Source organism: Sebastes umbrosus, chromosome 8, assembly GCF_015220745.1.
Source record: "Sebastes umbrosus isolate fSebUmb1 chromosome 8, fSebUmb1.pri, whole genome shotgun sequence".
In the NCBI taxonomy this organism is placed as follows: domain Eukaryota; kingdom Metazoa; phylum Chordata; class Actinopteri; order Perciformes; family Sebastidae; genus Sebastes; species Sebastes umbrosus.
The window spans coordinates 9,647,814-9,663,346 of NC_051276.1; the positions used below are offsets into that span (position 1 = coordinate 9,647,814).

The 15,533-nt window shown below is 39.5% G+C and overlaps 2 protein-coding genes across 2 annotated transcripts; both read left to right on the top strand.

Annotated features, from left to right (window-relative positions):
• Positions 1–4,751: 4,751 nt before the first annotated feature.
• tbx3b (T-box transcription factor 3b) lies at positions 4,752–7,657 on the top strand. Its single transcript, XM_037778304.1, has 4 exons — positions 4,752–5,163; positions 6,019–6,286; positions 6,869–7,015; positions 7,168–7,657. The coding sequence occupies exons 1-4, from the start codon at positions 4,961–4,963 to the stop codon at positions 7,282–7,284; spliced, it is 735 nt and encodes a 244-aa protein (XP_037634232.1). The 5' UTR covers positions 4,752–4,960; the 3' UTR covers positions 7,285–7,657.
• A 2,510-nt stretch (positions 7,658–10,167) lies between these two features.
• LOC119493199 lies at positions 10,168–14,919 on the top strand. Its single transcript, XM_037778349.1, has 3 exons — positions 10,168–11,073; positions 11,180–11,637; positions 14,459–14,919. The coding sequence occupies exons 1-3, from the start codon at positions 10,998–11,000 to the stop codon at positions 14,759–14,761; spliced, it is 837 nt and encodes a 278-aa protein (XP_037634277.1). The 5' UTR covers positions 10,168–10,997; the 3' UTR covers positions 14,762–14,919.
• The last annotated feature ends 614 nt before the right edge of the window (positions 14,920–15,533 follow it).

Here is a 15,533-nt window from a genome sequence, read left to right on the forward strand (position 1 = left end):
AACTGTGAGATTGTTTGTATTTCCCTACTTAGATCCCACTCATATTTTCTACTTCAATAAAATTACAATGAATACTTGTAGTAATACAATATGATACTCCAGAATGATTTAATTAGTTCAGAGGAAATCTCCTGAAGGGAGTTATGATATAACACACTGCAGTCTGATGGTGACTTTCTCATGGCTTGTCTTGCAGTCTTCAGTCTCTTCACCCCGAGACATGTGGCCGCTGTGTGTGTGTGTGTGTGTTTAATATCATCTCTTTTAACACCTCTGCTCTGCTGTTAAACTACATTCCTCCCACCTCCGAAGCCCAACTATGTTCACTCACACTAACCTGTTACCGTTAGGCCATTCATCAACGTTCAACTGTCCAAACATGAGAGGTGTTAGGGAGACAGTGCGGCCAGAGCGGTTTGGAAGTTTTCCAGTGACCCCGACGGTGGAGAAGATTTCTAGTCGGAGGACATAAAGTGCTGCAGGAACACGACAGGGAGACTTGATCAGAGGTGCGTTACATTAATGTCAAAGAGATTGTGAATAAGTTGTGCTCGATACTACAGTTGACTCAAGTTATTTTGGATGCACTGACTAAAAAGTATTAACGGTATCAAAAGGGGAAAAGTTGCCAGCACGCCACAACGCAGCGCCTCTGACTTCCTGATGGACTGAAACATTTGCTAATGTTTGTCTTTTTGAGTTTTGTTTTCATCTTTCAACATTTTGTTTTCCTCTTCACTCTCATCTTTTTTTATTTCCTTTTGGACTTGGTAGCCTCAGTGGCTGCAGGTCCATTTGTTGTTTTAATATTCTCATGATCTCACAACAGTGTTCTCAATGCAGTGGACTCATGAAGATCACTTGTCACTCTATTTAGATTAAACCCTGATGGGCAGGTTGGCACCTTGCATGGGAGCCTCTGCCATCAAAGCGCTCTGAGTGGTCGGAAGACTAGAAAGGCGCAGTATAAGTGCAAGTCCATTTACCATATTTTAAAGGGACTATTTGTAACTTTCAGAAATGTTTGTTAACAGCGACACCTGTGGCCCTTAAGTCAACGAAAGTCAACGTCGGGCTCGCGCTCAAAACAGTGAGGCGACACACGTCATCTAAAACCACAATATCATTCTATATTTCACCTGCTTGGCAGTAATGTTAGCTGACCAGACGAAGGTCTCTCCATTAATCACTGCTGATCCTAGTGTTAGCTTTTCCTGCTTCAACAAAAGCGGGTCGGTGTCGGGGCTGAAGCAGGAAGAGAAACTTTATCGTCTCCGACCACGCCCGCAGGGAGACACCGGCACCCGGTCGGAGACGATAACGTTTCTCGCTGTGGAGCTCCGTCACTTCACAAGACACGGAAAACCTCTGTTGGTCTGGAGGAGCTGCAGCATTTATTTCTGCACAAACGTCCACTGTACATTCACTAGATATTCTCAGAGCTAAACTAACTCTTCTGCAGTGTGGAGTGAGCGCTCGTTCACGTCTAGAGGTGGAGCGAGACAGCGAGAACGCGCGCTGTGTGAGTGAAGGCAAGCAGGCAGAGGAGTAGTGACTCCGGCCACACGCGAGCGTGCATATGCGAGCGCGACCCGGTACATTTATACACTTAAAAAGTTACAAACAGTCCCTTTAAGTAAAGAAACCAAGCATTTAACAAAGCAGGGACTGATAGCTGCTCCAGCCTTATGGATCATATCCCCACACCCAAAACGGGCCGTCCAGTAATGGGAAGGTTTTATGGGAGTGTGTTACTGGGCAGTGACCCAGTGGAGATCTGCGGGTTTATCCTCAGTGACAGGTTTCACACGCAGCTTGTGGGCCAAACCCACAAATAACAGCCAGGCGTCTTGTTTGCCATCATTCTCGTTCCTGTTTCAGATTACTGACTGGCTCTTTGAAGTTGGCTGATGGACAGGCAGGGTTTTCCCCTGCTCCTCTGCCAGAAAAAGATTGGGTCATCAACAGCTCCGCCACCCACTGCATATCTTGAATGACCTCCGAATAAGACGTGTGCTTACTTAGGCATCTGATCAGAGAGCCGTCGGGAAACTATAACAAAAGGTCCAAGTGTGAGGTATTTCCTGATTTCACAGCAAAGTCCTCGCTGAAATACAAGCCTCGGTGTGATACTTTTAGAAAAACTGCTGTTACCCCTTACCATTGTTTCATCAAAGGCCACGACTTAGAAGTTATAACAAGCTATAAATAAGTGGACAGACATTGACACTGGACTTAAACACAGTGACTGCAGCTCTTGTATTTAATAAGGAGACTAATAACTACTAAATAAAACTATTTTCATCATCAGAAGTCATTGAGAGTCCTTTTTAAAAAAAGCATCACACATCCATGTCAAAGATGGCCGATTGAAATCATCCCAATCACACTTAATGCTTTTCGGTTAAATACAATCAAGTGAAGACACATTATGAGTGAAACTAGAAGTACTTAATAATTTGATCCTATTAGACATTTCTGTGAAGTTGTATAATTAGCATATGAATTCTTGTGTTATGGCCAAAAATGTGTTTTGTGAGGTCACAGTGACCTTTGACCACAAAAATCGAGTCAGTTCATCCTTGAGTCCACGTGGACGTTTGTGTCAAATTTGAAGAAATTCCCTCAAGGTGTCCCTTAGATATCCCGAGAAGGGAACGGACATGAGGTCACAGCGACCTTGACGTTTGACCTTTGACCACCAATATCTGATCAGTTCATCCTTGAAACCAGGTGGACGTTGCCAAACGTGTTGAATTTGGCGACAGGCATTCCTGGGATTTTGCGTTAAAAAGAATGGTCGAACGTATGGACAACCTGAAAACATAATGCCTCTGGCCACGCCTGTCGCCGGTGTGGAGGCATAAAAAAATATATATATATTTCTGGGGTTCCCGTGTAGCAAGCAGATATCAGGGCCAAAACACGATAAGATAAGATACTTTATTATCCTAAGGGGAATTTTTTTCTTGGACAATATACAATCAGCTTAAAATACCAAAGCCAACAAGACATTACAGTGGTACACCAAAGACACTGTAGAAAAATATATCAAATATATCACATTTTTTTAGATAAAAAAAAAAAGCCATTAGACATAATACATTAGACTCTTCACAGTGCCTCCTTCCTGTGAACTACAGAACCAACGATCCACCTGTTTTCTTGTTGAGTAGTGTTATAGACATTGGGAGAAAAGAAGCTTGAAGCGGTTTCTTATACATGTGCTGCTCTGTAACGTCTCTCTGAAGGTTATGATTCATATTCAGAGAACAGAATGTGTGACGGGTCCTTCAGACTTCTTCTGTGTGTGACAACAGGACTCTCGTAGACCATGTTGAAGGGACGGATAGTCATTCTGTCACTTTCAGTGCTGCTTTCACCATGTTATTGATTCTTGATTTTAACTGTGAGGGTGCCGTACCATGATGCCATACCATATGTGCTTCATCATATTCCATCCATTTCTATTCAGCATCTTAGTCCAGTGTTGGATCCGTGGGGGGGTATTTACCACACAACTTTGCTCCGTAACCACGACCTTTCCTTCATCATTAGATGGAGATGAATGAAGCCAATGAAGTCCGCAGCAAAGCAAAACAAGATTTCAGATTGTTTTTTGTATTAAAACGTGTGCGTAATTGTCTTTTTCCACACTATGGTTTTATGTGACTTCATATTGAGCAACATCTTCTCATGTTGACATAATGTAGAGCGCCTGCAGTGCTTCACATCACGGGTGGCACATATGTATTCTGAACCTGCCGCCCTCACTCACACAAAGTCTTCCCTAGGACGTTCCTACGCTGTCATGGACCATTGAGCAATAAAAAAGCCTGTAACCAAACCCAGAGCTTAATCCAGCCGGGACAATTGCTGGCAGAGGCTACAACCTCCACAGATCTGAATCCCTGCAGACTGTCCTCCCATGCAGCGCTGCATGGGAGGAGAGACCACAGCAGTGGAGCTAATCAAACCACAAGTCGCTGGAATGGTGTAGGAGGACAGAAAGTCAGTGTCTGTACCATAATGTTGGGTTGATGGATTGATGGTGCTCATCACAGTGTTTATGGGGGACCCTCAGATGGGGCAACACACAGAAGAGTCCATTATATGTTGAACTGATGGGGAACAAAGTTAGAGATGCTCATTTCTGTGTCTGATAGAGTCAGAACCAAACATGCAGAAGCAGCGTTCAGTTTTTATGCACCAAATATTTGGAACAAGCTCCCAGAAAACTGCAGGACCGCTACAACTCTGAGTTCTTTTAAATCAAAGCTTAAAACTTTCCTGTTTGCTGCTGCCTTTTATTAAACCAGATAATGATCTTGTACTGCACTAGAGCTTTTTATTCTATTTTAGCTTCTATGCTAGCTTTTATTTTTAGCCTGTTTTTATTTTCTAATCTTTAATGTTTTTATAACTGTTTTAATTATGTCTTAATGTTCTTTTGCACTTTGTCGCAATGTTCTTGAATGTTTATGTAAAGCACTTTGAATTGCCCTGTTGCTGAAATGTGCTCTACAAATAAAGCTGCCTTGCCTTGCCTTGATAAAGTGTTCTATGTGCAGAATTGGTGCAGGTTTGGTGTGTGGCTTTATGATTAATAAAACTGGAATGTAATCCCAAATTGTCACAAACAGCTCCATCAGCCACGTGAAGAAACTTAAGGCAGCATTTTTCCTGCAACATAAAGTGCAATACAAGGGAAACTCCACCCACTGCTGGGCGTCATACTCCAGTCCAAACGTGTCAAGGAGCAAATCAGCTTGGACACATGCAGGCTGGGAGGCATCTGACCACACTGGACAAAACATCCAGAGAAAAAAAACACAGTATTGATGCTGCTACCTTTCAGTGACTTTACACATATGCAGAAACGTGTATCCTGCAGGTATCACCAAGTGTAACCCGACAAGAGTCGTGCGTAAAAGTTTCCTTTTTTTTCCCTTTGCAGACCATGCGCAGCTTCTCGGAGCCGTGCACAAGAGTCGGAGATGCAGCCCTTCACGGGACTATCTTGGCCGGACCCTCGCTGTCTCATGAAATTCAGGAGGAAGGGGAGATGACAGAGGATGAGCCGAAAGTTTATTTGGAAGCCAGCGACCTTTGGACACAGTTCCACAGATGTGGCACTGAAATGGTCATTACAAAATCTGGAAGGTAAAGTAAAATGTTTAAGAATTACGCACGGTGGGGGAGTTTTTACTAAATGCACACTGTTAAGAATTTCCCAGTAAAATAACAGTAAAGAACTGGCAGCAGGGTTGCCTTTATGTTACTGTAAAATTAACATTATTATAATGTCGCTGAAATTTACAGCTTTGTACTGTTAATGAAAAATACAGTTCGAACTGGTTGTTTTTTTATTAATTTCACAGTATTTTACAGTTAATTTACTGTTTAAAGATACATTATATAGCTGTTTTTCACCTTTCTTTTACATTATCTTACTGATTTGTTTTAATGCACTATTTATTTTGTACATACATTTTAATAAACATTATTTTTTTGCCTAGATGAATAGACTTAGCAGGTTACAGACATAGGAATAGTCACAGTAAATACAATTAAAGGCACTTGTTAGGAAAAAGGCTATAATAGACTTGTTGACACTTTTCCCAAAATGTCTGTAGCTGGCTACAAGCACAGAATGCAAACCAGAACAACATGTGAGTGAAGAACAATAAAGCTAATTCACTGATTTTACAATCATGTACAATGTACAAGCCTCACATGTGCAGATCAGGTCCCAGAATTAAAAAAATACTGCATGAAACTGTTACTGATGATACTTTAGACAGTTGATCAGCAGTAAAGTGATGTTTCTTAAGAATGCATTATAGTTCAGTTAAAAAACGGCCTTTGAGCGTAATTTAACAGGTTTTCTTTTGTATTAACAGTAAAGCACTGTTTTTTTAGCAATAACAGGTTAATACTGTTGAAATCCTGCTGTAAATTAACAGCAATTGTTTACAGTGCAGCATCACACCGTTATCTCTTCTGTCCTCCCTGCAGGCGCATGTTTCCGCCGCTCAAGGCCAGCTGCAGCGGGATGGACAGACAAGCCAAGTATATAGTCCTGATGGACATCGTGGCGGCTGATGACTGCAGATATAAGTTTCACAACTCCCGCTGGATGGTGGCCGGCAAGGCGGACCCGGAGATGCCCAAACGCATGTACATCCACCCGGACAGCCCGGCCACCGGCGAGCAGTGGATGTCCAAAGTGGTCAACTTCCACAAACTGAAACTCACCAACAACATGTCCGATAAGCATGGATTTGTATGTTTGGATTTTACCTTTATAATAATAATAATAATGATAATGATAATGATAATAATAATAATAATAATAATAATAATAATAATAATGATAATAATAATAATAATTATAATTATAATTATAATTATAACCAAGATGCTGTCAGGCAATCTGTTTAAGGCCCGTTGAGGGCCTTTGTGGTATTTTCTAGTGTTTCTCAAACATTGCAATAGATTTGCTGTAATGCAGTAATCGTGTTGAATTTAATATGATGTTGATGTTTTCTTGCTCATGTCTTCACCATAACCGTTTAGTTCATTTTTAAAATCATGAAACAAGACTAATAAGCTTTTATTTCCCAAAACATTTTTTTTTTGTGATCAATTTTTTATTGGTATTTAAGCATAATTATATAGGGTGGGGTTACAAATTGATAGATCACCAATAGAGTAAAACAAATATAATCACGAATGTCCATGTGCTAATCAATACAAAATTGGCAAGCAGCTACAGAAAACGAAAAGAAAAAACAAACAAATAAACAGGAAGAAGAAAAAGAACAAAATATGTTTTTATAACTTCATTATCATTTTTATTTTGCAGACAATTCTCAACTCGATGCACAAATACCAGCCAAGATTTCACATAGTGAAGACAAATGACATCGTGAAGCTGCCGTACAGCACCTTTAGGACATATGTCTTCTGTGAGACAGAATTCATCGCAGTGACAGCTTACCAAAACGACCAGGTACAGTAAGAGGTGCTGCATGCGCTCAACTTTACAAAGAAAAAGACGCTCCTATTTACATTTTTTTTTAAAAACAATTTATATAATTCTGATCAACCAGATATATAATCAGTGATGTACTTTATCTTGCCTTCCCTTTGTCCAATTTTCAGATAACGCAGCTGAAAATAGACAACAATCCTTTCGCGAAGGGATTCAGAGACACTGGCAACGGGAGAAGAGAGAAGAGGCGAGTTAAGAGTCATTCATTCACTCACATCACAACATAAGAACTAATAGATATCACCGTGAAACTTCCCAAGGTGAAAACTTAAATTAAGAAGATCATTTTTTGTCTTACAAGTTTTCTGAAATAATATTTTTTTAAATATGCAAATTATGCATTATCTTATTAAATATGTGCTAATTTGCATTAATTTCCAGCACAGAAATCTGAACATCGGATAAAACCAGGTTCAAAATTATTGTTTAATTTTGTTGACATATTAGAATCAAAGGTTTTTATAGAGAGAATTTGGGATATCTCTTTTTTTTTTTATCACTCCATAAATCACACAATACTGTCAACAGCCATAAAACATCAATTTTCTCCATGTTTTTAAGGAATCAAATGTTGTATAAATCAGGCTATGAATGACATATGAACAAACCCCTCTCTAAAAACCTTCAGAATATAGATAGGAATGAAACTGGAAAGTGTGTTGGATGTAAGTGCTGCTGAAGTGGAGATTTGTAGCTCAGTGTCTGAGAGAAAACGGCCTTTAAAGATGATTCCACACATTTTGAAGACACTGCAGGTACATACACTGTTAAGAATTTCCCAATAAAATGTGACATACTCAAGTTTTTCTTTTCCTATCAGGAGTATGGATAACGTAAATTGTTAAGAATTTCCCAGTAAAATAACAGTAAAGAACTGGCAGCAGGGTTGCCTTTATGTTACTGTAAAATTAACATTATTATACTGTCGCTGAAATTTACAGCTTTGTACTGTTAATGAAAAATACAGTTTGAACTGTTTTTTTTTAATTAATTTCACAGTATTTTACAGTTAATTTACTGTTTAAAGATACATTATATAGCTGTTTTTCACCTTTCTTTTACATTATCTTACTGATTTGTTTTAATGCACTATTTAGGTTGTATTTTTTACATACATTTTAATAAACCTTATTTTTTGCCTAGATGAATAGACTTAGCAGGTTACACACATAGGAATAGGCACACTAAATACAATTAAAGGATTTGATGCGCGTGTGCGTAAAGTTTGTTTGGAGCGCCCGCAGCGCGGCGCGCTCTGCTCCTGTTTACCTGCTGTATTACCTCAGGTAACCAGATCGGCTTGTGCGTGCGCGAATGTTGGTTTGAGGGAAAGGACAACGCATTTGGGCTTTACAGGGTAAGTTAAGAAAGAAAACGTAAACAGAAAACTGTTCTCCAACTTTTCATTGTGAAAGAGCAACAATGAGTCATGATCATTGGTCGTTGACCAGAACTGTTACTTCATCATTCACTCACTCAATCCGGCCGACCAGTCCTGAGACTAACCAGGCTCTCTCTAAAGAGGAGGTCTGAACCTGGTCCCCGCGGCTCCTGTTGCGAGAAGGGCTGATAGTCCTCATGTAGCTCAGAGGAGAGCCGGTCCGAGCCTCTACTCCAGACTGACCCTCTAGTCAGAAAGGAGCTGTCCTCTAGGCTGACCTTCAGTGACCTTCAGTCAGCCTACAGCAGAGGTTCCGGCCGGATCTGCTCCGGACAACCTAGCTTTTCAGCAATCTCCTAGGTAGGAAATTTGAACCTGATCGCAGCGCGGGTCCTATAAGTAAACTTTTCGAGCGAGGACTGTGACGTCAGTCATGACGTCTGTGTTGTCATAAAGTCAGTCATAACATCAAAGCCGATGATCTCCGATCAACCAATCAGTGAGCTAAATGCGATAGTTTATTCAACGTCAGCATAAACATTATTTAATGATATCATGAATAGCTCTGACCCAGAATCAGGGTTATTAAATGACCGTATTCCAATGATGAAATCTAGTCATTTAAATGCTGTTGAAACAACAGTTATACTGGATGTAACCTGGACATTTAATAACAACATGTTGTGTGGAATCAGGTCGGAATGTCATAGCCCTTTAACATTGTACGTAGTAATGTGCAGAAATTGTCAGGAAATAACAGTAAATTAAGATGAGCAAAATCAATATAATGACAAGTTGTAGTATACTATTGGGTAATTATAGAGTCAAATCAAAACAAAATCTCTTTATGACTTTATGACAGCTGCTAAATCAGGCCATGTGGCAGACGGATGCTTTGGATAAAAATATAATCAAAAATGGGTGTAAGGTGATCAACATTCAAGTATAGTATTGATACAATTCTGCATGAGTCAAGGTTTACCTATATACCACTTTTTGTAATAACGTTTACACATCTGGCAAAGTGTGCTGGCAAAAAGCAGAGATATCATACATGCTGTTATTACTCATATCTTGGGCGGGGGGGGGGGGGGCTGCCTGTTCTGGGAGGCCGGTGACGTCACACACACACATATATATTTATATATATATATATATATACATTTATATTTATATATATATACCAGCTTCAGATCTCCTATGGAGAGAGAGCCTGGTTAGACACAGTACTGGTCGGCTGACGTGAGTGAGTGAATGAGTGACTAAGTTAATGTGACATACTCAAGTTTTTCTTTTTGTATGGATAATGTAAATTGTTAAGAATTTTAATGGCATTTTAATGTTGCAATTGGTTCATAGTGGAGCTATTTTTATTGCTGCTGGGTAGTTTTTAATTTACATCATTGCTTATACATTCATTATATGTTTGTATGTAAAACCTTCATCTGTAAAGACTGATAACTCAAGCTGTCAGATAAATGTAGCAGAGTAAAATGTACATTTCCCTCTGCAATATAGTAGAGTAGAAATGGAAATACTCTATTAAAGTACCACAAAATGATACTTAGCCACAGTACTTCAGTAAATGTTACTTAACACTCCCTTATAGACTGTGTACTTTTTTCGATTCAGTCCGGTGGCACTTACTATATTACTACTTCATTTTGTTGTTTAGTTGTGTGCAGGGCCGTAGCCAGGATCCTTTAAAATACTGATCCTCCAGTGCACCCCACAAAAAAAAATCTGTCCCGACACCAAAAGACATAAAAGTCTAGAAAGTGTCTAAATAAATTATAGATTTATCAAATTTTTTTTTTTAAGTTCAGCCATATTCCCTGTAAATCTTTATACAACATGAAGGTTGAAATGTTTTTTTCCTCTGTGCCAGGAATAAAATTCTAATAGGGAAATATACTGACTAATTTATTTATTGTACTAAAAGTTTAAATACACTCTTGAGTCTAAAAACACAAATCAGCCTATAAAATAACTACGAATAATAATCAATTCATCATTATCACTGAATCTGCTGATATTTCTCCTGTTGAAATTTTTAATGATCTGATTTATAACGTAACAGAAAATGGTGAAAATGCCCACCGTAGTTTCCCAAAGCCTGAAGATGTATCCAAGAGAGTCCATCCTAAAAACATACAAAGACGATCAGTTTAGAATGATATAAAACAGAGAAAAGGCAGCAAATGCTCATATTGGAGGAGCTGCGACCACCGTTGGTTGGAGTTTTTGCTAAGAAAAATGGTAAAACAACAGGGGAAAGGCCATGGATGTGTAAAGAGAAAGGCAGTGGGAGCGAGAGGGATGGTAAATCTGGAGGGGGGGGGGGGGAGGGGGGGATCTGTTTGAGTGTTAATTTCAAATATCAACAATCTTTATCCAGAATCGGTGACTCCACCTTTAACGAGATGGTGAATATGCAGCACAAATGATCCTCTCAATTGTATGTATCATTATTGATCATTTTTATTATCATCAGTCATTTCTTTTCTTTTCTTTTGTTACATCAGGAAACTACAACATCCATCACAAAAGTCTAAAGAGATGCGGATGACTGACATGAAATCTGATCCCGTGAAAGAATCATCTGCACAATATTCAGACGATTCAAAATCTTCAGGTATGGAAAACCTGTATAATGCTAATTTTGTCAATATGTGACATTTGGTGAGTCCGCAAACATGAATCCAAAACTAACATTCTCATCTTTCTTTATTTTTTTCAAGATGCTCAAGAAAGTGACAGTGACATAGGTGATAATGTCGATGACAATCCTGGACAAGAGGTGCGTGAAACCAAACCTAAGCCAAAGGTTTCCATAGCAGAGAGGACAGTACAGACTCCATGTGGGGAACAGAAAGAAATGGACCGGAGACAAAGCCACGTCATCAGCGTATTAACTGATGGAGCAGGTTGCTGTGAGCCACAGGACTCAGAGAAGGAACAATTTGGCAAATTATGCAGCGGTGTTGCACACAGCTGTGTTCATCCACCGGAATCAAACAGACATCTGCGGGATCAGAGTATCCCCAACAGTCTTCTCCAGTCTGCTCATGTAAACACCTGGAACATCTGTGCCACCATGGACAGAGCAGTGCCGTATGGACTGAGCCTGGCAGCACCTGTCAGGACTCCGGGAACTCCAGGGTTTCCCATTGGCCTTCAACAGCACGCACCAGTACAGGTATACACAGACGGCACACAAACCAGTGAAACGCTTTTAAAACACATGAAATACTTATAGAACACATCATTTTTACATTTCATTATTACTCAGAAAAAAGTTGTTGTCACAAGTGGAAGAATAATTCAGATCATATTGTAAAATTAGCAATACCATTTTATAGGAATATCCCAATATAATTAAAATCCTTCATTCAAAATCTTACTTAAAGGTCCCATATTATAAAAAAGTGAGATTTTGAGTGAAGTTTTTTTATTATAAATCATGCATTAGTCCTATATAAATACTGTGAAAGTATCGAAACACTCAATCCACAGAGAGATACACACAGCCCGTATTCAGAAACTCTGCATTTGAAACCAATTTGTGATGTCACGAATTTACAATATTTAGACCCTTGACACATTTTGAAACGTAAACATTCTAAATGTGTCCCAGTTTATTTCCTGGTTGCAGTGTATGTGAATGTTATCAACTGACAGGAAGTACACATGGACCCAAGCTGTTGCCTAGCAACGCAATTCTGCTGCAATTCCGTCAAAATGCGCTAAAACGGAGCATTTCAGACAGAGGGTAAATACAGGCATATTCAGGCAGACAGTATGAGGAAAATAAAGGGTTTTTTTGAACATTACAGCATGTAAACATGTTCTAGTAGAAACACAAAATACAAGTATGAACCTGAAAATGAGCATGATATGGGACCTTTAAGTTTAAAGTTCCTAAGAGAGAGTGCAGGGGCAGAATATGTTAGTCCAGTCAGCCTGACTCATTGATCCTTTATCTGACTGAGGTTTGTGCAAGTTACAATCTCTGACCCCGACCACGGCTCTGAAATATCAGCAGCCTAACTCCGCTGTGTATTGATGAATCCACGACGCTGTCCGTGGTGCTGAAGTAGCAGACAGATTTGTAATAGCGACTTTTTCTCTGAGTCCCGCCCTCCTGTCAGTTTTGTTTTGTATCTCTAATGTTCTCTTTAGTGCACTACATAATAATGTGTAAGCAGCATTTTGAGGTTGTAGCCAGTCAACGTGGAGCTAATTTCAACTCACCATTTTATATACTATAAATATGAAGTGAAAAGTAAAGTACAAGTACTCTACACCAGGGGTTCTCAACCTTTCGTAACAGGAGGCCCACTCCTGATTATTAAAAAGTTTCTGGGAACTAGCTTCCCAAATAGATGACAAACTGGGCTATAATATGTGTGATACCACCGTCAAGTGTAATGACCCACATCAATATTCATCTCACCCTCACACATCACTCCCTGCCGTTATGAATCTAAAGTATTCAGGGTCATATTTCTTCACCACGCGCTTTGGAGCTTTTACTGGTGCAGGGTTGTCTCCAACATTACAAAACATTCCATTTTATGTCACTGCATCCGAGACATGCATGTCTATAAGGGGGAGACTCGTGGGTACCCATAGAACCCATTTTCATTCACATATCTTGAGGTCAGAGGTCAAGGGACCCCTTTGAAAATGGCCATACCAGTTTTTCCTCACCAAAATTTTGCGTAAGTCTTTATAGTGTTACTGATTCTCCTTCCCGACAAGCAAATATGACATGGTTTGTACCAATGGATTCCTTAGGTTTTGTAGTTTCATACCAGTATACCAGTATCTTCACTCTAGCTCTAAAACTGAGCCCGCTACAACCTCTGAAATACAGAATAGCAGGTTAATCTAACCATTTGGCAGTACCTTCACGGCCCACTAGGTGGCGCTCTGAGGCCCACCAGTGGGGCCCGGCCCAGTGGTTGAGAATAGCTGCTCTACATTCCAAAGTTTAATTGAAGATAGTGTGGGGTTTAAGCCGTCTGAGTTACACAAAAGTGGGTATCGTCCGATGTCTTTTTACTTCAGAAGGACATTTTGTGCTAAAAAGACTTAACTTAACTACTTTAAGATTTTTACTTGATTCATCCAACTGTCTGCTGAAGCCTCCGATTAACTTTGGGATACATTTTTACACTGAACGAGGACTGTGGATTTTGACCTCCATTATTTTACATGTATATTAGGGTGCTGCACGGTGTTGCAGTGGTTAGTGATGTCGCCTCACAGCAAAAGGGTTGCAGGTTCAAATCCAACCCATCTGTGTGGAGTTTGCATGTTCTCCCCGTGTTCGCATGGGTTTTCTCCGGGTTCTCCGGTTTCCTCCTACAGTCCAAAGACATGCAGGTTAGGTTCATTGTTGACTCTAAACAATTCACCCGTATGTGTGAATGGTTGTCTGTCTCTATGTGTCAGCTCTGTGATAGTCTGGTGACCTGTCCAGGGTGTACCCCACCTTTGCCCAATGTCAGCTGGGATCAGTTCCAGCCCCCCCTCGTGACCCTGAATAGGATAAGCGGTTACAGATAATGGATGGATACTTTTATTGGAAGTGCATCAGGAAGGGATCTTTGTCCGGCATGGACAGGAAGAATGATTACAGCAATACAAACCTGTTTAAATCTTCCTTTTTGTATTGGACCTGACTATTTATGTAAGACAGACTTGTCGTGAAACTATTCTTTAATGTGAAAGTAGCATTTTAATGCTACAGTTCAATGTGGAGCTAATTTGAACTCATTGTTAAGTATTTTATAAACTTGTCATATTTTATCTTAATTTGCAAGGTCACAACGGTTGTCAAACAAATATAGAAAGTACAATATTTTCCTCTGAAATGTGGAGGTGTATAGTAGAAAGTAACATAAAGTAAAGGGCAAGTACCTTAATATCATACTTAAATGTAGCACTTGTCAGTTGTATTCATTAAAGAACAACTGATAATCTGTTGTATGTATTTTTCCCCTTGCCAACAGGACCTGGTGAGCCTCTCACACTTTGGAGGCTTTCTGTTTTATCCCTACTCCAGCTTCTCTGCAGCATCAGCCCAATACCTCATTCCACCAGCGCGGTCCAGAGTGGATTTCAGAGCCTATCCAGGCGTCCTCAGCCGGGACTACTTCACCTCTCCCATGATGTCTTCACCTGTTCCTGCTTTGGGCGGTGGCGGATTGAAATATCTCGCCCCTGATTTGCTGATGCTACCCAAAACAGACCAGCAGGACTCAGTGGACGAAGCTGAAATTGACTGCAGTCAAGATGAGTCACAAACACGGTGAAAATACTGAACCTGAGAGCAGTTACTGCTGAATTAAAGTGTTCTTGCCGCCTGCATGTGGTCTGCCCACTACCCATCTACAGAAACCAATGGCTGTTCTCTCGTGGGAATGACACTGGACTTATTTCAAAATGAAAGTTGCGTATTGTTAAAGTCTCATACATCTGCATCTTATTGCCTACATGACTTAAGACGGAATCACTGTGTGTCAAAAAGCATTTTGTTTCAACAAATGTAACTTCATTTATAAATGACGTATGAAGTTGTGATTTTATTGAAATTGGATGCTGCTTCGTGAAATATGAAGACGCTGATTTAACAGCTCTTTTAAGTTCAGAAAATGTCTTATACCTTTGAACCCAGAAACATTAAATTGACAAATTTCAGAATGAATTTTGGCATACAAATTATGAATAGGCCTAAGGAAATTAAACAAATAACTCAATGCATAAAACTAAAAAAAAAAAAAAAGTTATAAACCAACTTTTGTACTGTTAACACACACAAATTAATATCTTAAAAACATGTCAGCTTTCTTTACATTTAAAGAATCGACCTATTCGTCCATGTGATTGTGTAGTTTTTCTTTTCTCAAAGACTGAAATCCAATAAATGATGAAAAATGACATTATACAAAGAGTCCCTTTGTGTAAATTTGGCTTCAAGTATTTTTATATAACATTAAATATATCAAAAAAATATCTTTTAGGTATATTTATCAGTCAAGAGTGGATTGAACAGATTTGATTGGCAGTGACCACCAACCCATTAAA